The sequence below is a fragment of the Mobula birostris genome, chromosome 24 (genome assembly GCF_030028105.1).
Source record: "Mobula birostris isolate sMobBir1 chromosome 24, sMobBir1.hap1, whole genome shotgun sequence".
Classification (NCBI taxonomy): Eukaryota; Metazoa; Chordata; class Chondrichthyes; order Myliobatiformes; family Myliobatidae; genus Mobula; species Mobula birostris.
Genome location: NC_092393.1, coordinates 37,447,752 through 37,475,306, shown reverse-complemented (window position 1 = coordinate 37,475,306; position 27,555 = coordinate 37,447,752). Strand labels below are relative to the sequence as shown.

General features: G+C 37.3%; 1 protein-coding gene across 2 annotated transcripts in view; it reads left to right on the top strand.

The window, feature by feature from the left end:
* Positions 1-13,136, top strand: part of gps1 (G protein pathway suppressor 1) — a 75,604-nt gene extending 62,468 nt beyond the window's left edge. For both annotated transcript variants that reach the window (XM_072241894.1, XM_072241895.1), the window contains one exon: positions 11,645-13,136. In XM_072241894.1, the coding sequence (XP_072097995.1) occupies positions 11,645-11,719 (75 nt within the window). In that variant the 3' untranslated portion in view covers positions 11,720-13,136. The remainder of the gene's footprint in view (positions 1-11,644) is intronic.
* The last annotated feature ends 14,419 nt before the right edge of the window (positions 13,137-27,555 follow it).

The window sequence follows — 27,555 nt, the reverse complement described above, 5'->3', positions numbered from 1 at the left end:
GTATCAACGCATGCTTAGCACATATAGAGGAAGAATTAACTAATTGAAAATTTTTTGCCATTTCTCGGTAGGTAAGGTAAGCTTAAGTTCCCTTTCCTAGTCATTCTGAATTGTATTGGAAACATCTGGATTTATTTTCCTTATCATATTATAAATAATTGCTATTGAACCTTTCTGAAAAAGGTTTAGATCCAAAATTTTTTCCAATATATCAGTGGAATATGAAAGAGGAACGGTAATAAGAACAGTATTTAAAAAGTTTCTGATCTGTAAATACCTTAAAAAGTGATCTAGGTAAATTATATTTATTAGATAATTGTTCAAAAGACATAAAACAATCATCTGAAAATAAATCAGAAAAATGTATTATACCCTTTGTTTTCCAAACCAGATATGCTTGATCCAAAAAAGGTTGAAAAAGAAAGTTAGATATAATAGGGCTAGTTAAAATGAATTGATTCAACCCAGATTTCATCCTGACCTGAGGTTTATGTGTGGGTGCTCCAGTTTCCTCCCACATCCCAAGTATGTACTACTTGTTAGGTTAATTAGCTACTGTAAGTGGGTGGTAGAAGAACTTTTGAGTTTGTGAGAGTATAATTTAAAAGGGAAAAAGTAAATAAGGAATATAAGAAATAGGCCATCTTGAGCCTGCTTCACCATGGCTAATCAGGCCATGGATTTGGCTTCATCTACCTGCCCTTTCCCCATAACCCATAATTTCCCTGCTATGCACAAATCTAATTGTCTTAAATCTCCAACACCAACACCATCTCTGATGACTCTGAGACTGTTTTGAACATGTTACACTCTGACTTTGCAATGCACCAGCATGGCTCATCCCTCAAGAATGCTTTGCCTTCACTCACATCTTCATTGTTCCTGGTGATAAGTTTGCCACAATTTACCTCAGATAAAGTCTTATTAATGTTTTTAGTTGTATTGGAGACTGCTCTGGCTCTACATGCATCGTGTCTGAGCTTTGCAGCGATTTGCCCTGCTATAGATGAACTGAGATAGGCTTTGGGCCTACTCCGGCCGCCCTGGAATTGGGGTTTATGGACTCAATTTGGCTCAGAATGCTGTTGCCTTCTAATGTTACCATGATTTGTGTTTTCTCCTCCCTCTTTATCTGCACATTGGTCTTTTTTTTTAATTGGGTTCTTTCAGCTTTCTTGCTTTGTTACTGCCTAAAAGCAGATGAATCTCAAGGTAGAATAATTTACATACTTTGATAATAAATGTGCTTTGAACTTAAATAATTGAATGAGGTAGCCTCTACTGCTTCCCTATTCGGAGAATTCCAGAGTCACTACTCTAGGAAAAATAGTTTCTCCTCATATCCATCCTAAATCTATTCCCCCAAATCTTGAGGTCATGTCCACTAGTTCTAGTCTCATTTACCAGTGGAAAACATTTTCTTCTATCTTATCTATCCCTTTCATATTTTTGTGTTTCTTCAAGATCCTCTCTCATTCTTCTGAATTCCAGGGAGCATGGTCCCAGGCGACTCAGTCTCTCCTTGTAGGTTAATCCCCACATCTCCAGAATCAACTTGGTGAGCTTCCCCTGCACCACTTCCAAAGCCAGTATATCTTTCCTTAAATAAGACCAGAACTGCACACAGTATTCCAGATGTGGCCTTTCCAGTACCCTATACAGTTTCAAAATAACCCTCCCTGCTCTTAAATTCAATCCCTCTATCAGTGAAGGCCAATATTCCATTTGCCTTCTTGATAACCTGTTGCACCTGCAGACTAATCATTTTGCAATATAGGCACAAGTACTCCCAAGTCTCTCTGCACAGCTGCAATCTTTTGCCGTATAAATAACCTGATCTTCTATTTTTCCTTTCTAAGTGGATGACCTTGCATTTACCCGTGTACTACTCCATCTGCCAGATGCTAGCCCACTCACTTAATCCATCTCGCTCTCTTGCTCTCACCAGGCCCTGCACATCATCTGCACAACTTGCTTTTCTATTTAATTTAGTATCATAGATATGCTACAGTCCCATTTTCCAAATAATTAGTGTATATCATGAATAGCTGCGGGCCCAGCACAACCCCTGGAACCCTGATACATTATCCATGCATTCTCATCTTATAGATAAGTCTTTTATATGGCATTTTATCAAATGCCTTCTGCAAATCCATATATACGTCATCATCTGTTCTCCTCTATCCACAGTGCTCATTACATCCCAAAGAACTGTAGTAGGTTCATCAAACAGGACTTGCCCTTCATGAATCAATGCTGTTTCTGCCTGATGAAGTCACTTCTATCCAGATGTTTCACCATTTCTTCCTTAAGGATAGCTTCAAGCATTTTTCTGACTACAGACTGGCCTATAGCTACCTGCCTTTTGCCTACATCATTTTTTTAAACAGTGGTATTACGTTCGCAATTTTCCAATCTGTCGTGACTAGCTCAAAGTCCAGAGAATTTTGGTAAATTATCACAAACACAGCTACAGTAAATCTGCCATTTCTTTTAGTATATTGGGATGCATCCCCCTCAAGACCAAGGCACTGGAGTGTCTTTAGGCCTGCTGGATTTCTCATCTCTACGTCTTTAGTGACAGCAATTGCATCGATGTCCTCACCTCCCATTGCATCCATAATGTCCTCCACCATGAAGATCAACACAAAATAGTCATTCCAAGGCCTCAGCCATTTCCACACTACCCAGTATTAATTTCCCCTTCTCATTTCTCAGGGACCTATGCTCACTTTAGCCACCCTTTTCCATTTTATATTCAGTGCCGAAAAAAGTAGTCACCCCCCCCCCCCCGGAAGTTTTCATGTTTTATTGCTTTATGACATTGAATCACAGTGGATTTAATTTGGCTTTTTTGACACTGGTCAACAGAAAAGATTTTTTCGTGTCAAAAGTGAAAACAAATTTCTGCAAATTGGTCTAAATGTATTACAATTATTAAACACAAAATAATTGATTGCATAATTACTGGCCCCCTTCAAGTCAGTATTTAGTAGATGCATCTCTGATAGCAATTATAGCCTTGAGTCTGGGTGGATAGGCGTCTATCAACTTTGCACATCTGGACACTGCAATTTTTCCTTCTTTACAAAACTGCCCAAGCTCTGCCAGATTGCATGGCGATCATGAGTGAACAACCGTTTTCAAGTTCATCCAAAAATTCTCAATTGGATTGAGATCTGGACACTGATTTGGCCACTCGTTAACTTTGTTGACTTTAAGCCGTTCCTGTCTAGCTTTGGCTTTATGCTTCGGGACATTGTCCTGCTGGAAAACAAATCATCTCCCAAGTCGCAGTTCTCTTGCAGACTACATCAGGTTTTCCTCCAGAATTTCCTTGTATTTTGCTGCATTCATATTACCCTCTACCTTCACAAGCCTTCCAGGGCCTGCTGCAGTGAAGCATCCCCACCGCATGATGCTTCAAGGCAGAGTTGGTGTGTATTTAATGATATGCAGTGTTCGGTTTATGCCAAACATAGCGTTCAGTCTGGTGGCTAAAATGCTCAATTTTAGTTTCATCAGACCAGAGAACCTTCGTCCAGCTGACTTCAGAGACTCCCACATGCCTTCTGGGGAAACTCTAGCTGAGAACTCCTCAGAGTTTTTTGTTTTCAATAGTGGCTTTCTGTTTGCCACTCTCTGATAAGGCTGTGACTGGTGAAGCACATGGGCAACAGTTGTATGTGCAGTCTCTCCCATTTCAGCTACTGAAGCTTGTATCTCCTCCAGAGCTGTCATAGGTCCCCTTTTTGCACAGTCACTCCGTTATTGAAAATGCCTGCTCTAGGCAGTTTCACAGCTGTGCCATATTCTTTCTATTTCTGGATGATTGACTTAACTGTACTCCAAGGGATATTCAGTGACTTGGAGGAAATTTTCTTGTATCAATCTCCTGACTTGTGCTTTTCAATAATCTTTTTGTGGAATTGCTTGGAGTGTTCTTTTGTCTTCATGCTGTAGTTTTTGCCAGGATGCTGACTCACCAACAGCTGGACCTTCGAAATACTGGTGTATTTTTACTACAATCAATTGAAACACCTTGACTCTCCATTTGGAGTCGTCGTCCTCCTCCTCACCACCACCACCACCACCAGCTTTAAGGTGCATTACCGCCACCTGCTAGGCTTCCGTCTTCAACCAAATATGTCCTAGAGTACTCTGCTTTAACCAATCTAGTTCAGCCTGCAGATCTCTATTTACATCACTCTGTAATTTCAATTAATTTTGCAAGTGCTGTATACGCTCAGTAGGTAGCAGTGCCGCAGACTGCTTTTCTTCCCTTATTTTTGTCACATGGTTTTCAAGTAATTGCATTATTGATTTCAACTGCATTATTTGTAAAACTAAAAGCTTCTTGTTTAAGAATATTAATTTTTGCATGCTTAACATTTAAAATTGCTGTTTTTCAAGTCTATCTGTTTTCTCCAAGTTTTCCTTTTCTTGAATCATAGTCTCGTTGTTTACTGAGATCTTGCAGTTCTTCTTCATTTGCTTCCATGATTTCATTTTATAACCTGAATGTAGATACTTCACTTTACCACAATACCTTTTCCTTTCGTAATTTGTAATAAGTTCCTCCACTTACAATCTCTTTCCAACCCACTTTAGACAACCTAGTTCCACCTGCATATCTCTATTTGTTTCACTCTGTAATGGCAATTCCTCTTGCAAATGCTGTATGTGCCCATTAGAGAGCAGTGTCGCAAACTGTTGTTCTCCCTAATTTTTATCACATGGTTTTCAAGTAATTGCATCACCTCAATTACATTGATTTCATCTGCATCATTTGTAAGACTAAAATCTTATTATTATTTATCGCATGCTTAACTCTTAAATTTGTTTCCATGTTTTCATTTAATAATCTGAATGTAAATAATTCACTTTGCAACAATTCCTTTTTCCTTTTATAACTTTGATTAATTTCCTCCATTCTTTAATCTGTTTTCCAAGTCACTGAATTTTTGACAACAAGCATCCTTTTCAGAAACCGTCTCTTTTAAATGCAGTACTGTTTCATCCAATCTCTTTTCCAACTCTCAATTGTTCTTTGGAGTACTTCTATTTGTTGTTGGAGTTCTGCACCTTTACCCTGGGTTTCAATCATGTTTCTTGTATACATAAAATCTGAAGTTTTTCTTTAAGTTCCGATACATATTTGGTAAATTCTTGACCATTTACAATAAGACTCCTTGCATTCCCTTTTTATATCTATACTGCCATTAATATCCCGCCTCTCCTGCCTGTAAGCTCTTCGATCCTCCATTCAGCGTTTCTTTGACTGCTTCCCACCTAAGCGCTGTAATCCCAAGATATTTTTCTGCAGACTTGACTATAATTTTAATTTTTTCAGTTCTCTTGCCTGTTTGCGCTGAACAGTTAATGACATCTACCATAAACAGTATGAAATCCTTTCTACTCATTATTAGCGTATCCTTATTTATCTTATTACAGCCCTCACAGTTCATCAGTTTATTATTCCCTGTATTTGTTTGCTTGTTACCCTTTCCAGCAAATGCTTTCACTGCCTCCGCGTAACTGATTCCTTGAGTTACTTTCACATATTGTATCTCAGCTTTTTTCTGACTATTAATGCACCCTCAGTAGGCTGCGCTGTTCCTCGTCACAGTTACAGCATTTCAGCCTAGCTCCTGCTTCACATTTCCCGTATTCATGTTCTCCAGCGCATCTCCCACATCTTTGTTTCCCTCTGCAGACAGCCGCAATATGCCCAAATTTCTGGCATTTAAAGCATCTTAAAGGCGGTGGTATATATATATATATATATATATTCTGACTTCATAACACATATATCCTAAATAAACTTTATTTGGCAATCTCTCTTCGTCGAAGTTAATCATAACCGATAAACTATCACACTTTTTTCCTTGTAGCTTTCAAACGTTTAGTCTCAATAATTTTTGCTCCTTTTATGTTCTGTTTAATCTCGTCCATAGTAACTTTTGTTGGTATTCCCGAAATAACTCCTCTAGTCCACTTTCTGTTGTTGGGTATGGAGCGTTGTACTTTCTTGCCATCTATTTTATTTAGTCTTATCACTTTGCCTTGCAGAGCACTACCCCGGCAAATCACTAATAGCAATCCATTTCGTAAAATTTTTGCTTTGTTAACCTCACCTATAAGTTTGTTGATTGTCTTCGTCAAATGAATTGGGTTCCAGTCACCGAAAGACACCCTGTCTTCGCTCAGTTTTATAATTGCTTTAATCTCATCTTCTTTCCATTGTTTTGCTGTCCTATTTTGATCATCTCCTGACTCCTCAGAGTTCGATATCTCATACCTCTGTTTTCTTTTCTTACTCTTTCTACTCCATTCCTCTTTCCCGCCATCCTCCATCTGGAACTCACTCCACTGGTCCTCTCTCGTCGCCATCTCATCCAATCACGACTAGGCCACCTCGACACTGTCCTCAGTAGCGCTTTCAGCCTGTCTAAAGAAAGCTCCATTTGGAGATATAGAGGTGATCTCCATTTAACTAATTATGTGACTTCTACAACCAATTGGCTGCACCACTGATGACTTGGTGTGTCATATTAAAGGGGGTGAATACTTATGCAATCAATTATTTTGTGTTTCATATTTCTAATTAATTTAGATCATTTTGTAGAGATCTAATTTCATTTTGACAAGAGTCTTTTTCTGTTGATCAGTCTAAAAAAAATCCAAATTAAATCCACAGTGAATCAATGTTGTAAAACAATAAAATATGAAAACTTCTGGGGGTGTGAATACTTTTTATAGGCACTGTATATAGTTTGATTCAGCATCCTTGTTCGTTTAAATAATTCATTGAGTTATATGTATATATAACTGAATTGCATATGACCTCAAGCTACCATGTGATACATGCGCATATTGCTTAAAGTAAACACGAAGTTAGAACCTGCATTCCCAGACTCCTGTGTCTTTTGAGTTATTTTAGTGTTTTGAAGTTACTAAACATAACATTGGTGATGGGGTATTTTAAAAATGAACCGGAGATAGCTACCAACCTGTTGAAGTGCAGTGAGATGCTCGAAAGCTTTAACAAAAAAAGCATCGAGAAACGCTGAGTGAAAAACACAGCTCAGCACATACGGAGACAGTTGAGCTTTTTTAATAAAAACAGTGCAGTACATCTTCAGAAGGGAATACTCAATCAAGTTTCTTTTATTAAAAAAAAGTCAGAAAACGGAAGAATTCACTAGTTATAAAGAGTGAGTACTGGGTGATAATCATAAAAATGATCAGAGTTGGCTTGCAACATTGAATGTTCTGACACATTTGATTGTACAACAGATAAATGGATTTTATATACTGAGCAAATTGAATAGTATTTTGAAGCAAATGAAATAACCAATGAGAAACAAGTACTAATTTTGCTAAGTGCATTAGGTTTAAAGGTATACAGTTTGCTTCGAAGTTTGACTGTTCCAACCAAACTAGCGAAAATTAGCTTTGCTGAAATCGTGAAAGTAATGCAGGAACATTTAGAACCAAAACCATTGTTGATTGGAGAATGCTTTAGGTTCATAAGCGGAATCAAAAAGAAGGGGAGTCCATTTCGGTGTACATAGCTGAATTGAAGAGATTGAGTATTGTCACTTTGGTAACAGTCTTAATGATGGACTGAGAGATCATTTAGTTTATGGAATCCTACAAGAAACATTTAATAGTGGCTCCTAACTGAAGCACAGATTACAAAGCAGTTGAAATTGCTGTTTCAATGGAAACTGCAGACAGAGACATAATTGAGTTGCAGTCAGGAATGAAAGTGAGTGTGAACAAAATTGCAGTGTCTAAACAAAAACTGGCCTGGCTGAACAAATTGTGTTACAGCTGTTGCAGGGGCTGACATACACCGGAGCAATGCAGATTTAAAGGCAAAACTTTCAGAAAATGAAACAAGGTAGGACACATACAAAGAACGTGCCAGGCAGATAAAAGTAAATGCACTGCACAGGGAAGAGAAATCACTAAAGAAAAAGTCAAGTTGCAGTTTGAAAAAGAGCACTAATTTGCATGTGTTGATGAAAAGTCTTATAATGATGAAAGGGACACAGGACTTTAGCCTTGAGATTTACAGTGTGAAAACTGATAATAGACAAGCAATATGGCTTACACCAGAAACACAGTAAATTAATTAAAAAGGAATTGGACACTGTTTTAATCATTCCACAAAATGAGTTTGAGAAGAATTTCAAAGATACTAAACTGAAGCCTGCAGAAATCCAGCGAGAAAAGGTAACTCTTGTTGGAATGATATTTGTGACAATGAAATACAACAACCAGCAAGCCACATTGAGCTTGTATGTGGTAAAAACAGAAGGACTAGCATTGTGGGGATGTGACTGGCTGAGACAGCTACAACTTGATTAGATGTCCATCCTCCAGTTGTATGCTACAACCCCTGCAAGAGACTGAACTGAAGCCAAATTAAGACAGGTACCGGATGATGCCACAACTTTCTCCATGCTGTACATCATGAACCGTTGCTCAGTAGAAGGCAAACAGATTTTGGTGTCAACCTCGGTCTCTGGTTGAAAAGCATATCGGACCAAGGAAGGACCATGCTGCTTAGAAGAATTGTGTAAGTGACAAAAGGAGTGGTCTGTCAACAAAAGTTTTTGTAGGCAACATTATTTGAGAAAGCTTCTGATATGTTAATCAGGCAATTACTTGCAAAATGTGGCTTGGTTTTGAGTTGGAAGAGAGTTCAAGGAGCTTCAGGAAAGTTGCAAGCATTTGACTTTTGTAAGTATAAAGAACCAGGATCTACTCTGTATGCATTAAGGTTATTGCATGAAATTCAAGTGGGAGACAAAAAGCTGCTTTGTAAAAGTAGATGCAAAGACCAACATCCAGCTGGACAAATGGAAGGCCAAAAAGAAAGGAGTCAATGGAGATTCAAAAACAGAAGATTCATCAGATGATGTGCATGAGGAAACTAAGAGAAAAGTTCAGATGGTAAAGGGAACAATAGAAGGATTAAGAAGAGAATACTGTTGTGAACTAAATGCACTTTCCCAAGATCAAGATGCACAAACTAAAAGAAGAAGAAAGGTGGCTATCGCTGTTCAGGATCACCTCCTGCGGTCTCAGGACCAACTTCTTCAACTACCACAGAGGAGGCCCCAGAACCTGAGATTGTTTCACAGCCGCAAGTCTCACTTGTCAGGAAAGTCATTATCTCACAAGAACAAGAAATCCTCCACAGCGATTAAATCATTAGGCTTGAATGGGACAACTTAAAATTTACCATGTGTAGATGTTGGACTTTATAGCTAAGCAGGAAGGAATGTTGTGTATTTAATGTTTCAGTAATACTTGAGTAATCTTGTATCTATATTTAATTAAGCATTTGTGTTTTTTAAATCATTACAAGGTTTGCATAAATACATGAATTGCATATGTCATCATGCTACCACATGATACATGTGCACCTCGCTTGAAGTAAACACAACGTTAGACCTGCATTCCCGGACTCCCATGTCTTTTGAATTAGTTTAAAGATTTGAAGCTACAAAACATAAGGGGTGTGGTCTTTAATTGATTTTATAATGGACTTGGGTTATCTACTTGATTTTACTGAGTATGCCCACAAGAAAATGAATCTCAAGGTTGGATATATGATATATATGTACTTTGATAATAAATTGACTTAAACTTTGAACTTTGCTTTTCAAATCCATTTAAAGTTCTTCCAGTTTTCCATTTTCCACTACTCTTGGGACTTTGTGTGCCTGAGTTTTTAGTTTGATATCTTCTTTTATTTCTTAGTTATCCAAGGCTGGCTCTCCCCACCCTGTTTAGGCATAATACACTGCTTTTGGATCAAACTACTGTACCCTCCATTTGTGTGAAATTCAGTATTACTGCAACCCCTAATGAAAAGATTGTGAATTTTACCCCTCTGATTGCAAAGACCTACAAGGAGCCCTTTTCCCTTGTAGGTTACTTAACATGGCTATTCAAGAAGGCTATCATAGATGCATTCTAAAAAGTCCTCTTCGTGACTGCCTTGACCAAATGATTCACTGAATTAAACTACCCCATGACAACTGCCATTCCTTTCTTTCATGCATTAGATATTTTTTGGTTTATTGTTCATGCCACTAATATGTTAGTATTCTGGGGCCTTCTCCCCCCCCCCGCCCCTTAGTATTCCTAATCTCTACCCAAATGACCTCAACATTCTGCTCCTAAGATCTTGTATCGTCTCTCACTATGGCCCAGAGCTCATCCTTAATTAAGAGCGATTCCCTTAATTCCTGCCTATCCTTACTTGATACCTTTGGATATTTAATTCCCAATCCTCTCTAACCTGCAACCACATTTCTGTAATGGCCACTAAATCATAAACCTTTGTACTCATTTGTGCTACAAATTAACTGACCTTGTTCCAAATCCTGTGGGCATTCAGATAATGTGTCCTTTCATTCATTGCCCTTTTAGAATCAAGTAACCTTGTGTGTCCTTTGCATTTGACTGTTTTCTAATTTTCACTTTGACTTTGAACTTTTACTTTAGTCTCTGCATTGCTTCCCTCTGTCTTTCAGCCTGGATTCCCATTCCCTGCCATATTAGTTTAAAATCCTCCCTGGAAAGGAATGGGATTGATAGATTCCTTAGACTGGATGGATGAAACAGCATTCTTCAATGTAATAAGATAACACAGGAAAATTCAACTGGTTTTTCAATATTAACAAAGCCAAGATCAGTGCAGAGATTAGCTATCATCTTGCTAAATGATGGAGTCAATAATAGAAGTCTTTTTCTGTTTCTTATTTTGTGGAAGCTTGTGTGCAGTTAGCTGCTAATATTGCCCGAGTATCATCACTTTAAACATTCCTTCTTGATTTTAAAGTACTTTAGGCTGCCCAGAAAAGGATTTGATAGGTGCAATACAAATGAGCTCTGTTGATATAATTATTCTTGGAGAAAACAATTGTTAATTGAATCAATTATGTCACAGTTTTGGCGGTATTGGTCTGGTTTATTTAGGGAGGGTGCCAGTTAAATCTAGTGGCTTGTAAACATGACACTTATTTTAATTTTTCAAGCTGCTTTTGATTGGGTCCATTTATCACTAACTTCCTTTTGATTTATTAAGTTCATATTTTGGATTTGTGTCCCATGGAACAGCATATGAAAGGCATAAGTGATTCAAAACACTAAAAAAAAACAAAAATAATTAAATATGTCACTCACCTATGCGCTCCTTCTGTTGTCATTTGTATCAATGGCCATTGGGATTCTATGCCATGGTCTGAGTGCTGCTCCCTATACCAAAGGTTTAAGAAACTTCAGCCAGCTTCAGCTCCATAGTTTGACTCCATGTCCTGAAATTTACCAGGACTGCCTAGGGGGACAAAAAGAGCAACGTTCATGCCAAAATAAATTAGAACCCTGGAAATGTTTACAAGGCATGGTTGTTTTTGTCTGGCAGTTCTGAGTTGATACATGTTAGCTTGAACTTTTGTAGATTATTTGCTGTGTTTATAATCATGTGATACCTTCCATTCAATTAAGATGTAATTTATTTAAAGCGTTGTTTTATTGCATTTTAACATGTTTTGAGTACAAGGTAAGCAGATATTCCAGATAATAGCCTGACTTCATTTTTTTTTTTATTTCTTTACAGTCCCCTCCAAGAGAAGGAAGCCAAGGTGAACTTAATTCTGCAAACAGTCAAACTCGAATGAGCACCAACATGTAAAGAAATAAAGACCCTGTTAAAGAAGAACCAGTGCTGTGTGCTTTGCCTTCCACAGTTCTTCAACAAAGAACTGCTTTTTTGGCTTTAAAGAAATTCAAACAATTGTAGAAGTGAACCTCTATCCTGCTGTTTTTGGGGGCACGAAGGAAGTTTTGTTGTTTAAGTTAAACAAAAAAACCCTTTGGATTAAAGAAGATGACAAACCGTGTGCTACAGGATCTGAATCTTTACTTAAAAACATTTTTTAATTATTTTCAGGATCCTAATTGTGATATGTGGGAGAGCGCTCTGAACAGCTGAATGGCAAGGTTTTAGTTTCTACAAAACTGTGAAAAGAGTGTTGGAATTAATAAATAGAGGATATTGTACCAGAGAATATTACTGTTAGTTCAAGAGTGGTAAAAGCCCATGACTATGGAATAGAACAAATAAGAGCAGGTTATGGGAGTCTCTTGCACATGTAAAAGCAGTGACGATCATTGGTGCAATATTCTATTCATTCTAGAGGCATTGTTGAAAAGTACTTTTAAAGATTTGTCATAATGTAAAATAATAATTGCATTGTTTTATTAAAGTTCTTGGTTCAATTTTTTACTTTATTCTTTTCAGTTGTCACATTTTTCTTTCAGCCAAGGCTATGCCATAAATTCTTAAGGCATTTTGTGCTGCTTTGAAATTGGTGGATGAAGTATGTATTTGCATAGTTAGACTTGAAGTTCATTTCCTTTATTGCTTATATTCTCCCCTCTTCCCAGTACCACCCTGGCAGCCCACAGTTACCGTAGCCTATTGAGAATTAATATGCCAAGTTCAAGCATTGCCTGAGCTAGCATTCAAATGTAAAACATTATCGTATTCCAATAATTGACTATTGTAGTATCAGTTGTGTCCTGAAATGTCAGTTTGAATTTCATTGACTAGGAGTTAATAATACTTTACAACAATGCCTATGGAGAGGAATGTTCTAGTTTGTCATTATCCACGTTTTTGACTGATGTTTCTAATTTTCCCATGAAAATGTATGATGTCATAGTTGATGATCAGTAATTAGTTGTTCGATTGCTGCAGTAATTGTTGGCTCAATCTTAAGAGTATTAAAAAAAGAATATGAATTCATCATTAGTTTAAACTTTAATGCTCTGTATGTATGATACAAATTCTTCAACTCTGGCATCACTCCCAAGTAACATTCAAAATAAAAGTATGGTTTATTTTATTTAATAAAAGAAAATTTAATTACAATTTTTCAATAGTAGTAAAACACAAAAATAGAAATATACAGATTATATGGAGTGAGTGTCTTACTATTAGCAGCACGTTAGAGGTTTTTTTTACAATTGTGACAGATGATAACATGAGAGTTCTGGTGGGATTTTGAGTTTCTTTAACGCAAGTAAACTCTTGGAATTCATTGTTACATATGAGAAATGTGGTTTCTTCTTTGGGTGTGCTTAGCCTTGTGGAATCTCATGCTTTTCAAACTACTCTTGAAGCACTACAATAGCAAATAATTATTTTCAGTTTAGAACGATGTGAATTATCTTTGGAACACAATCAGCCCGTCACCAGCAGGGAGGAAAGCTGTGTCCCCTGAGCTTTTAACAGTTCTGTTTATGGGCTATACAGTGACTAGTTTCACATTTTTGTTCCTGTATGTTTTTTTTTAATTGCCATGAGGACAGGCTCATTGTCATGTCAGAATAAAGGAAATGATGTTTGTTAATCTTTAATGCATTGCACGTCAACGATACAATGTTTCCCGCACTAATTTAGAAACATTTTATAATTATACATAAAACATTAAACAGTTATTGAGACCTATTTACCACTTCTAAATCTAAATAGTTTTAATTAAGTTTAGTTGTCCAAAAAACTGGACAAAGGGGCAAATATATCCCCTTTAACAATTATCTTGATGTTTTCCAGCTAGTCAGTTATAAGTACAGTTGCTAGACTGAGTAATGGATAAAGTACTGTTTTGCTTTCCTTCCACTGGGTCAGGAAAGAAATAAAGTTCTCACCTCTTGCATGTAGGAATGTTATAGTGCCATTCTTGGACTTAAATTGATCCCTCCTCAGATAGGAAATTGAAGTGGCTTTCTTATTCCATTCAGCTAAATTTATAGTTAATGTCAAGTTGTACAATCTATACAGTGTCAATTGACAAAAGTCTAAATTTAAAAAATAGAGTAAATTTTAAATTCTGTTACAAGTATTTGAGTTGATTGTGGCAAGCAGAAGTTCTTCACTGCACAAAGATATAATTAAATCCTATGTGATTTTGGATGTATATTTAACATACAGATGAATGTCCTGTTGACAAGCCAAGAAATGATTTGAAAGATGAGCAGAAATGCATTACTAAGACAGAATTGTTTCATTTGAGGGTTTCTATTTTGTTGACAGCACAGAAACATAAGCTAATTTGCAATTAATTGAGTAAAAAAACTACTTGAGGCTTCTTGCAAAACTACTAAAATCAGGCCCACCTCTTTTTTAAAAATTTAACATAGGACCTTCAAGTATTTGGTACGATTTTCATTATATTTTCTTATATTAGTGCATGATATTTAAAATGTATGAGTGTTTACATTGAGAGTATTTTGAATTTGTTTTTAAACAGATCAAGCAAATATAAAACCAGATTTACCTCACTATCACGTGTTTATCCTTTGTCCCAGTCTTTCCATTACTCACCCTGTAGGTGTTATGGTATACCATTCTCAGATTTCACCTTCCCTGCGTGGAATATGCTGAGGCATACATTGTTTTAATGAATATTTGGTAAGTTTTAGTGAACCAAGCACTCTACCAGGTTCACAATTTTAAAATTTCCTAATAGAAAACTACTATCAATGCATTTTGTAAATTCAAAGACAATATGTTTCTAGTCATGCATTCCTGTTAATTTATTGGTTCAGCACTGCAGTTTCCATGATTATGGCAGAAAGTTCTTTTAAAATCTTTCATTAAATTTCAGTATACAAGGAATTATTCATCAAAAGACTTACTAATATTTGACTGGACTGGATTTCCTGATATTGAAACTTGAATAAAAATGTGAAAATGGATATTTAACAAAATGACCAAATAAATCTTGCAGGAACTAATTGGCCCTGTAAAAGAAAATGTATACTTACCCCCCAACTAAATAAAAAGGCTACTTATCAAAAGGATTATATTATTCTATTTGATGACTCTATATGTTTTGAAGATATCAGTAGTGGAGAGGGCTAAGAAATTTCGGAGAAGCCCTGAAAAAAGTGTTTCTTTTGCTAGTGTTAGTGAACTAAACGGAATCAACATTCTTGCTTATTAATTCTCACATATCTCCAATTAAGAAAAGATGAATCATCTTGCTTCAGAATATTTTAAAATTTAAATCTCTTTAATCATAACTCAATACATTTTCACATACCCATTTTTTGTAGCTGTGAAGATGTGCTTATTGGCAATTCATTAGACCTGAGTAGGTCATTATTTTATGCAAGTTTGTTTTTCACCATTACAAAGACCATTTTTCTCTATTATGTGCACTAAAAGTTTAGGATTGCAGACATTGTAAACTGCTGCTGTTTTGATCCAGTTGAACATATATAAAGTTTGCCAGCTTGGACCTAACATCGATATAACACATCACTAGCTAAATGGTGATTAGTAATAATCAGCAGAAGTCACAGGCACCAGTAATCCATGTTCCTAGATCTTTGAAATGTAAGGGGCTGATATAAGACTTCAAAAAGCTTTTCCACATAAAGCATGCTGGTACATAGGAGCCTATACTGTCCAAGTGCTGCTACGTCTCTCTTTATCAACATTTCTAGTGGCATTAAATTCTGGTGCATGTTCTACCTCCATTTGGATTCCCAAAATTCATCACCTCAAGCCTAATGGGATTACATTCCAGCTGTCAATGATCTGCCAAATTTTTCATTAGATTTATATCCTCCTATACCTTAAACAACATTCCTTACTGCCAACAACTTTTCTGTCACCTGTAAACCTACCCAACATATCTTTTAATGTCCTAAGATTTAAACTAACAAACTGCAGAAGATGTGTTTGTTCCTTTCTGTAAATGTCAAATTTATGAACATTGGAGTTTGTCAATGAAATTGAAATTTCAAATTAGAATGAAATGTACAACCTAAGAACACAGATTTTGTTTTAAACTTTTATAAATTATGTACATTCAGTTCAACTGTCATTGCCTTTTTTAATCTGTTAGGTTTACATAAATTAGGCTTAGGGTGAATGCATGGAATAAATTCACAAGAAAATCGTGGTTGGTTATGAAACTATTGTGGGTTTATTTATGTTGGTGGCAAATGTTATTAGGCAATATAAATACTCAATGTATACAAATACAACAATGAGAGAGTTTTCTTTTACTTAATTCTAGCTTGACTGTGGCCAAGGGTTGAAACATGTTTTTATTTAGTATTTATTTTTTTACCTTGTGATGAATTCAGGCTATCCATTGTTCTTCAGATCAGGGAAATGAAGGCATATCACTGGAGTAATTATATTGACTCATGGAGCGGTAGAGCACAGAAATAAACTCTTCAGCCCAAAGTGGCAATGTCTATCAATGCTAATTCCATTTGTCTGCAGATCTCTACACCTTTCCTATCCAATTACCTGTTCAAATGCCTTTTAATTGCATCTACCTCAATTTCTGGCAACTCATTCCACGTAACTGCATGGAATAACCTGCCCCTTGGATCTTTAAATTTATCCCTCTCACATTAAATCCGTGCCCTCTAGTTTTAGGCTCCCCTGCCCTGGGGGAAAGACTGACTATTCAATAGGTACATTTAATGTTGGAGAAATATATATAATATACATTCTGAAATTCTTCTTCACAAACATCCATGAAAACAGAGGAGTGTCCCAAAGAATGAATGATGAGTATTGACCATATCGCTATCCTATATAATATAATGAGCCTTTAATGTCCTGTGCCCCTGTGAGAATAAATCCAACCCATCCAATCTCCCTGTAACATCCATCACCCCCATCCAGACAATAGCTAGATGAATCTCTTCTGTACACTATCTTTCAGTAGTAAAGAGGTTAGTTTAAAATGTAGTAAATGGAAAGTGTATTGCAATGTTCTTGAACGATTTCTAGACAGACGAAAATGCTCAGTTGGCCATCCACCCATGACTCTATGGTAGCTTGTGGCTACAATGCACACTGCTTGCAGTCCAATGATGTGTGCTGTACTGTATACTACAGTGCAGTCTATGCCACTGGATGTTTGCTGCATGCAACAAGGTCATGTGCAGATGATATCACAGATCCTTGAATTATTTTGAACATATCCTTCCCTGAGTGGAGTGCCATGGTTCCTGATCCCACCTCAAAAAAAGGGACAGCTGAGAAAGGCGAGCCTTATTTCCACTGAAATTCATTTAGTATTAGCAGGATGGCCAAAGGAATGTGATACAAATTGCAAATATATACAAACTCCCAATAAGCTAGTAAACCAGATGTCACTTTAAATCTGAGAGATTGGGTCTCAGAAAGGGAAAGATTGCAAGCTTTTCAGCTTGTTTTGTATCAATCTGATCTCTGTTTTACAGGAAGAGAATTGCACTTTTCCATCGGGTGTGAAATATACTCAGAAATGAGGTGACAAGCGAACCAGAAAATCATTTAAAAAGGGTGTACAACCTGGGGCCATGTTTGAGATTGAATAAATGGTTTAAGATGAACAGAATGGTGTTTCTTGTATATTAATGGCTTGTAAATGACATATGAATTATATTTATGTTTTTCATTTCTAGGAAATTAATTATTCACGATTCTACTTCCAGTAAACCAAATCACATCACCAAAATCAAATGACCCAATTCACTTCTCAGGTGCTCCATTTACGATTGATTCCCAATTTCTCTCCATTTCTTTCCATCATACTGCAAATAAGTATCTGTCAGAATCAAATCATTTGTTCCATGCACAAAAATTGTAAATTTCACAGAACATTAATGAGATTTTGAGATGCATAAGATGAGGAGCTGTTACTGTCTTGGCTTCTGTGATGTACTGTGATCTTAAAGCTGGCTGTCTTTGAATTTTAATACACAAAGGTAGATTTTCTTTTGCTCCATTATCCCAGTATAGCTTGGGGTGAGAGTTACCTTGGAATGCAACAGTGCTCAGGGATCTGGAAAGTGTTTGTAGAAGGAGCTTGAGTAACCTGGAGCACAGGAAGGTGGCTCTGAAGGAACACAAAGAAGGTCCTAATAGTCATAGAGACTAATGGCATCGAAATAGGCTCTTCAGCCCATCGAAACTATGCTCACCATCAGGTAGCCACCTACACAAATCCTAGACCACGTCTGTTTATTCTTTCCCATTACTCTTCAAACCCCTTCCACACCCGAATCATAGGTTCTATGGTTTACATTCACAGAGTGGCTGATTAACCTTCCAACCTGCATATCTTCAGGGTTTGGGAAGAAACTGAAGCAGTTGGAGGAAACCTAGGGAGAACGTGTCAATTGCAAACAGACAGCAGTTGAGATCAGGACTGACCCTAAGTTGCTGGAACTAAGAACACTATAGCTGCTTCACTGTGCTGCCAAGACTTTTTAAAGGAGTATTAAATTGGAATCTTCTTGGGCATGTCTCTGGGAGTGATGGTGATCTGCTTCCACCTCACTTTTATAGGTATCTGGTGGCTGGTGACACCAATAATGTGAACAATGGACTATGCCACAGGTTCAGAAGGAAGGGGCTGATGGTACACATGGGTGGTGTTCTCCTGCCTGTAGCTTATCCAGAGCTGCTGTGTGCATCTGATGCTTGGCTGTTGCAAGACAATGAATGCATAGTCACACCATCACTGAAGTATGTCCACTGATGGCTGAAGATGAATACTGTATCTTTCTATTCCTTTTCTCCATATATATGCAAGGGAGGTCATAAGCCAAGTGTACACATTATGTTTATTCAAGAAACAATCATTGACTAAATGCATATAGTAAAAGGTACAGTGTTAATGTGAAGTATATTCTTCATGGGTTTGTCAGAAAAGTGGGCTTTCAGCAGTAATACCAAATGCAGACATATCTTGTTGCTGGCTACTGAACATTAACAATACAAACAGAAAATAGAGGAAACAGATCCGGCAGCCTCCGTAGAAAGCATGGAGGATGGTTGCCCTAGTTGGGAGGTCCGGAAATTCTCAGGATATGCAGTAAGTAAAACACTTTAAACTGAAATGAGGAGAAATGTTTTCACACAAAGGGTGGTGAACCTATATTACAGAAGGTGATGGAGGACAGATCACTCAATATATTTAAGAAGAAAACACCAAAATCATCAGGGAGTGTGAGGAGAGACTGGTTGAACATGATATTGAGATAGAGGATTAACCATGATCCTATTGAATGGTGGAGCAGACTCAAAGGTCTAAATGGCTGACCTTTATAGCTACTATACAGAATTATGATGGGTCTCCTGTACTTGCTAAATCCCACTGCTCTTTTGTACTGTGGAACCTTCCTACAAAAATAGGACATAGACAGCTGCATTTTATTTTGTCATTTTTCTTACTTAATATACCCTGCATTTGCCATTATCTTTATCTGAAAGATTTCAAAATATAACCATTTAATTTGTATTCATTTGAAGAAAACAGAAATATTAAACAATCATATGAAAATTAATACTCTGTGCAATGTATCTTAATTATAGTTTTCTGGATTTGTTCTAATTTAATGCTGAAATGAATTAGTAAGTAAATCAAGGTGATTTTTTAAAATCCAAACTCTGAAATTTCTGATTTAGAAATTCTGTATAGTTAATGGACGTGAAGAATCTTAATATGTATTTATTTTCCAGAGCAAAGGATGGGAACATGGCCTCAGTTTAGCTCACCCACAGATGGCAGTGGAGGTGCTAGCTAAACTCGTGGCAGTCTCCACTGGTGATCCAATTTAGCAAATTAAACAGGATGCAGGTTAGAAGCAGCAACATAGTAATTAAGTTAGATTTTAATTAGACTTGCATTATATGTGTCAAATCTAGTTTGTCTAATAATTTCCATATTTGCTGGTGATAGAAAATTGTGTGGAATTATGTTGAGGGAAGTGGCGATAGACAAGCTAGGTGAATGGGAGAAATAGAATAGAAGGTGGAAGGCAGAGCATTTAAAAGTGATATATTGGGAAATATTGGTATATAAAGGAGCCTTGGCATTCTCATAAGCAAGTCACTGAAAATTAACATGAGGGCATACCAGGCACATGTGCTAACTATTCACTCCAACATCCTATTCCCCATGGCCGTCCTTACCTTTTACACCCCAGCATAGCCAACGACGCTGAAGATCTGGCTACCCAAAATGACATCTCTCTATCGCAGCAGTAAAAAAAATTCTCTGCTTACTATTTTGGCTCAGCAACCATGAAAAACAATCCTATGAGGAATTGCTGTTGTAATGAAGGTTGATGAGATCAGTAATGGCATTACTAATCATATGATTACACAGTGTTTCACAATGATTAGATTATGGTTGTGTATTATAATTTCATATTAACTTGTTGATGGTGCAAAACAACCAGGCTAACAAAGTGTATTAAGATGTGGTATCACAGATGTGGTCATATAGGAGGTGCCATATATAGATAGGATAGGAAAAATCAGAATGACAGCCATTACAAGTGGCTGCTGTGTGTCTTCTGCAGCTGTTTGGAGATGTGTGGGAGCAAGGATACATACAGATGCATGTTCCTCATAAATTTCTAGGTAATAATTTTTAATGTTGGAACAAAATGTTAATTCTACACAAGTTTCTTGCTCATAACTTGTTGAAGAGTAGTGATATAGATTTATTGTAAATAAATTTAAATAAAACACTTAAGAGTATTGTAAACAAATTGTATTGCGGTAAAAACATTCATTTGATGAGCATTGATTTGCATATCATGGGACAGTTGAGCTTTGTGGAATAAGTGCCAACTCCAGTCTATAAATTGTATGTTAAGAGAATTAATTTTATTTTAGCATAAATTCAACATTAAGAACAGTTAAATACATACTTAATTAGTGAGCTTTTCAATCAATATCAATACAAAAAAAATTATAAGATGGAAAAATTGCAGTGAAGAATAACAATATTAAATTTCCTTAGAGATTATGTATCCTGATGGCTAGAAGACAGCTTCTACTCATTCAATTATTAACATGCTTTTCATATTTGGAAAGTGTTATAATTAATATTTGGACCTGCTGTATTTAAATACTAATTTTTCTGTATTTTCCTTTATACCCTTTAATTGGTTTAAATTTCTCAGCAATCTTTCACTGCAGTTTCCTAATTGTTTCCCATTGGACAGGTTGCTTTATGTGCTACAAAAGGTCAGGCACAGATTTTTTTTCCCCCTCTTCTTGGTAAATGAAAATGGGCAAGAGGTTTGATTTTGATTGCCCAGGTACATGACTCTTCTCTGAAGTCCTCAATGTCATTACTACTTCTATCACCTGAGAAATATTAAAGTTATATTTAGCTAGGCTGCTCATGAATCTTCTCAAAGGAAATGTTCAGGAAACAAAGTTAGAATAATTTAAACTCTGGCAAAGGTTAAGAAAACTTAATTCAGAAAAAATATTTATTGTATATGTGAGTACACTGGAAATGATATGATTTCTGTACAGACGGACTTTGATTCCTGAATTTTTTTTTGTGATATAGCTTAACCAAAGGAAATGTTAGTTTTAGTATAACAACAAAGTTAAGTAGTTACAGATGTATATTTAAAATGCTGTGAAGTACCTAGGCCAATTAATGGGCTTCAGTTTAAGTCTTCAAATAATGTCTACTAAATCGTGAGTTATTTTCATTTGTCTCTCGAGCTATTCTAGTGCTTTGATGAATATCTTGATGCAAAATCCTGAATGTGTTACACTCTAGTCTCCTGCCCATGGACATTTAAGTTATTCCTTACTGTGTTTTGCCTAGGCTACAGACTATCAGCAACAGGAACATTTCAACTTGAGCAGGGTTTAAAGCTTAATTCTGCCATATTCTAAGTTAATTGAATAATTTGTCATGACAATTAAAAAAATAATATTGTATAATTTGTTAACAAATGAAAAATGAACATTTCATTGTGCTAAAATTCTGTAAAATTACAAATTAAAAACTTGGATAAACCTAAAGAACTTAAAATTATTTAAAATGTTAACTAAGTTATTTCTATAAAAAGACTACATAGCAAAATTAACTATAGAAGTGGTTTGAAGGCCCTGGAATGTAGAAGAATGATGGGAGATTTGATAGTGGTATACAAAATGATGAGGTATCGATAGGGTAAATGCAAGGAGGCGTTTTCCACTGAGGTTGGATGAGACTAGAATTAGAGGTTAATGGTTAAGGGTGAAATGTGAAATGTTTAAGGGGAGCATGAAGGGGAACTTCTTCACTCAGATGGTGATGAGTGTGTGGAGTGAGCTGCCAGTAGAAGTGTTGGATGTGGGTTTGATTTCAATATTTAAGAGAAATTTGAATAAGTACATGGACGCAAGGGTTTTGGTGCAGGTGCAGATCAATGGAAGTAGGCAGAATAATAGTTTGGCATGAAATAAATGGGCTGAAGGGCCTGTTTCTGTACTGTATTGCTCTATGTAATTCGATATGGCTTTTAATAAACGATATATAAATAAATCTCCACTCTATATTAAGATAATCTAAAGGTCTTCACTTCTTCCTGGAATGGAACTTTATCTCATGCCCTTCAACACCAGCTTCACGTCTGGCTGAACTTCTCTCCACTAACACCACTTGTTTTATCCAATTCAAAGTTGTAGCTATGGGAACCCACAAGGATCTAAACTAAGATTGCCTCTCTGGGTGGAACAGTCCTCCTTCTTTCAGTCACACTCAGGCTGTCTTCCTTGCTTTTTCTGCAAATTGATGACTCTAAGGGTGCCACTGTCTGTCCTTAGTTTCCACCTTGCTTTCAATTTTACATAGTCCTACTCTTGCTCTTGCCTTCACTTTTTCAACTGCTCTATCACCACTTGGGGAGGGGTTAGCAGCCAATATCCATTACAAGTCCAAGGAATCCTACCTCCATTTTGACTGCATTTCCTCCCACCCCTGTTTGTAAGGACACCACTCCAGTCTCTCATTTTCAACAGTAATGTCATATTTGTTCTGATGGTTACTCTTGCCAAAATTTCCTTTTTTCCCTTCAATCATGGTTCCTCCTCGGCCATTGTGCAGTGTGTTCTCAACTGTAGCTGCTCCATGTTCTGAATTTCCTTTGGCATCCCACTTCCTCTGTCTGTCTGTATCTTGTTTTACGGCGGTTGGCATTCAGCTTAATGGTGCATTACCGCCACCCTCTGCTCCAGAATGTGCACTAAACATACATTCTAAATCCCTTCACCCAATCGCACGCATGCACGCACACACACACACACACACACACATATATATACAAACCTACCCTTCACCCTCCCATCTTTGACCATCCTAGTATCCTATTCCTGTTTATTCGTCATATTCTATATAAAAAAAAACCCTGTACCCTTTAAAAACGCTAAAAATACCCGGACGTGCTCTCTCACCCATGCCCAGCAACCCTTTTAATGTGAATTCCTGCATCCCCAACTCCCTTAATTTATTTCTCATCATCTCTCTCTGTATCCCATACTTCCTGCAACTCAGAACTACATGTTCTACTGACTCCTCTTCCTGACATTCCTCACACAATCCTGTCTGGTGTTTCCCTATCATTTTCAATGTTTTGTTTAATGCACAATGCCCCAGCCTTAACCTAGTCCACACAATTTCCTCTCTTCTGTTTCCATTACCTACCCTAGTAACTGCAACACTCTTTTGTATTTGATATAAATGCCTCCCTTTCCCCTCCCTGTCCTATCTTTCTTGCCACATTCGGTTGACTTTTTCCCAGATTACACACTTAACCTCTGCTTTACTGATACTAATGTGCATTTCCACATTTTCTTTCTTTAACGCCCTCTTTGCCAACTCATCCACCCTCTCATTCCCCTTCACCCCTACATGTGCTGGAACCCATAGAAATTTTACCTGACCTCCCTGATTTGCAATTCTTGTAACTAACTGACGGACTTCATAAAGTACATCTTGCCGACTGTTTATGTGAAAAGACCTTAAACTTGCTAGAACTGAGGATGAATCTGAACATATCAATGCTTTGGCTTGTCTAGCTTTCTACACCCATTGCAACGCAACCAACACTGCCATCATCTCCACTGTAAACACCCCTAACTTATTAGATGTTCTTCTGCTGATTCCAATTTCTTTTGCTGGTATTACCACCCCAAACCCTGTCACTCCTGTTTCAGGTTCCTTCGCACCATCCGTATAAATGTGAGTATAATCACTATACTTTTCCATCACATGACAGTTAAATGCATTTACCAAATCTGTCTTATATCTTTCTTTCCTTTTTACCTCTAACAAATGCCAGTCTATGTCAGGCCATACAAGCTTCCATGGAGCTACAACCGGATACACTACTGAAGGACTTATCCTCAGATCAAACACTCCACATTCTTTCGCGATATCATTCCCTACCCAACTAAAGGTATCCCTCTGAAACCTCCCATTTTCCCAGCACTCCTGCAACACTCCTTTAGCAGGGTGAGAATCATTGTGCCTGTACAAATTAGCCCAGTAGTTTGCCATCAGTTGCATCCTTCTTAGTTCCAAAGGCATTATTCCCATTTCTACCTGTAGTGCTGACACTGGTGACGTTTTAAAAGCCCCACTGCACACTCTCAAGGCCTGAGCCTGAATCACATCCAGTTTCCTTATAAGAGACCTAGATGCTGATCCATATATTATATTTCCATAATCCAATACAGATCTTACTAAAGCCACATATATTCTCTTCAAAGCTGAACAACTTGCTCCCTACCAGTCAAACATCTCATCACATTTATTACTTTTTTACATTTCTCCTCAACTTTCCCGATATGGTCTGCCCATGTTAATCGTGAATCAAATATAACTCCCAGAAATTTAAATGATGCAACCCTTTCTAATTCAACCCCATACATCCTTAACTTCTTCCCTACCTCAACCCTTTTCCTGGTAAAAAATACAGATTGAGTTTTATCTACTGAAAATCTACATCCCGAATCATAACCCCACTCCACCACTTTATCAATTGCTTCTTGTAGTTTCCTGATTATATGGTCCATGTTCCTGCCTCTTTTCCACAAGTCCCCATCATCCGCAAACAGTGACCTACCTATATCCACTGGTACCTTTGTGAAGACATCATTGATCATAATGATGAAAAGTAATGGGCTAATCACACAACCTTGAGGTGTGCCATTTTCCACTATGTACTGTTTTGATAATTCTGATCCAATCCGAACTTGAATTTTTCTACCAAACAAAAAATCTTTAATCCAATTAAAAACTCTCCCACCAACCCCCATCTTGTGCAGTTTAATTAATAATCCTTCCTTCCACATCATATCATAGGCTTTTTCAATGTCAAAGAACACTGCCACTACTGACTCTTTATTTGCCTGGGCCTTCCTTATTTCAGTCTCTAACATAATCACTGAGTCCATGGAATTCCTTCCCTTTCTAAAACCACTCTGATAACTTGCCAGCATTCCCCTTTTCTCAAGCTCATATGATAACCTTTCTGTTATCATCCTTTCCATTATCTTACATATACTTGATGTTAATGCAATTGGTCTGTAGCTAGTGGGTTTTGACAGATCCTTGCCAGGCTTCCCTATTGGAATTACTACTGCTTCTTTCCATGCACTTGGTAATCTTCCCTCCTCCCACACTGTGTTATAAAAATGCAGCAACTTCAAGAGCGCTCCTTCTCCTAGATTTTTTAGCATCACAGAGCATATCAGATCTTTCCCTGGGGAGGTTGGTCTCGATCTCTTTATTGCTCTCACCATTTCTGCTAATGTAAATGGATCATCAATTATATCATCTATTCCTTCCCTCCTGCTTAACACACCTGGGTGTTGGCTCATTATTCTTTCCCTTCTTCTTCTCCCTTCTTCAGACAAATTTTCTGAACTGTGTATCAGTACAAATGACTTGGCCATGACCTCAGCCTTATCCCTACTGGAGACTGCAGTTTCCTCCTCAGATATCATTACTGGATATTCCCATTCCCTTCTATCTCCTCCCATCCTCTTAATCATTCCCCATATCTCTCCCACAGGTGTTGTTCTTCCTACCTTGTCGCAAAAACTCCTCCAACTTGCCCTTTTAGCTTGACGTATAGTTCTTCTCACCACTGCCTGTGCTTTCTTATATTGAACCAAATGCTGCATATTATGGGTTCTTTTAACTAGCCTGAATGCTCTATTTCTGTTTTTTACAGCCTGACAACATTCCTCTGTCCACCATGGTACCAGTTTTCTATTCATCCTATTTTTACTCCTATGTATAGATCCTTCTGCTGCCATGATAATTGCTGAAGTCACCTGACTGTTTAATTCATCTACATTTCCAGAAATATCAATCTTTGTCAACCCTTCTTCACTCAACTTCTGGAACTTACCCCAATCAGCTTTTTCAAACACCCACTTTGGGGTTCCACCACCTGGTCTTACTTCAACTCTTTCACCCACTGAACACAAAACTGGGTAGTGATCACTGCCTACTGTTGAAGCAGTCCAAACTCCCCAGTTACTAATGCCAGCCAAGGTATTAGACACTAACGTAATATCTAACACTGACTCAGTTCCTGTTGTTATATCTATCCTTGTGCCACTACCATCATTCATACACACCAAATCCCTTTCTTCCATCAAATCTTCAATTACCCTTCCATTTGGATCTGTAATCTGATCCCCCCATATTGTGCTATGAGCATTGAAATCTGCACACCATACTACTTTATGTCTGTTTTGTCCTTGAATCTTTAATAGGCTGTCCAAATCCAATCTTTTACATGGATTGTAGCAGTTAATTATAACCACTCCCTCCGCTCTCTCCCACACTTCCACCACTATGTATTCCTGATCATCTCCTTTTTCCAGTACCCTATATGGTATACCTTGCTTGATTAACATAGCACAACCCCCTCCTCCCCCTAGATTTCTATCTTTCCTTATCATTGTATACCCATATACCACAAAGTCTAAAGTTGGTTTCAACCAAGTTTCCTCAATACACACTACATCCGGTTTTACAACCATTTCTTTAATAAAGTGCTTGAATTCCTGGCTATTGGCCAGTAAGCTCCTTGCATTCCATTGTAAAAGAATCACCATAATTAGTATTAACCAACACATGACACTTCCTGACTTGACTGATTACTGAGGTTCTCCCTCACTTCCTCCCATGTCAGTCCTACTAACCCTAAATGGTTTACTGCTGCTTTTACCACCAGCTGAATTTTGTCACTTTTTGACTTTACCTCAGCCGTACTATTAATCACTCCTGCAATGAATGTTACTAGAGCCTTTTTGTCTACATAAATCCTGTCATTTGTTCTTTGTTGCATCTCTCGTATCCCTATTGCTCCCTGTTCATTAGGAGCATTATTCTGTTCTCTTGACATTCTTACAGCTTCTGCATAAGTGATCTTTCTTTTCACTCTTATTTCTTGAATTTTAGTCTCCCGTCTGACAACCTCACACCCACTATATGCAACATTATGAGCTCCTCCACAATTGCAGCATTTTGGTTGAACTCCTGTTCCGCACTTTCCATATTCATGATCACCCCCACGTCTAGCACATCCCCTCTGCCTTTTACACTTTTTAGCCACGTGTCCAAACCTTTGACAATTATCGCACCTCAGTGGCTTTGGCACATACACCCTTACTGGGTAACTCAT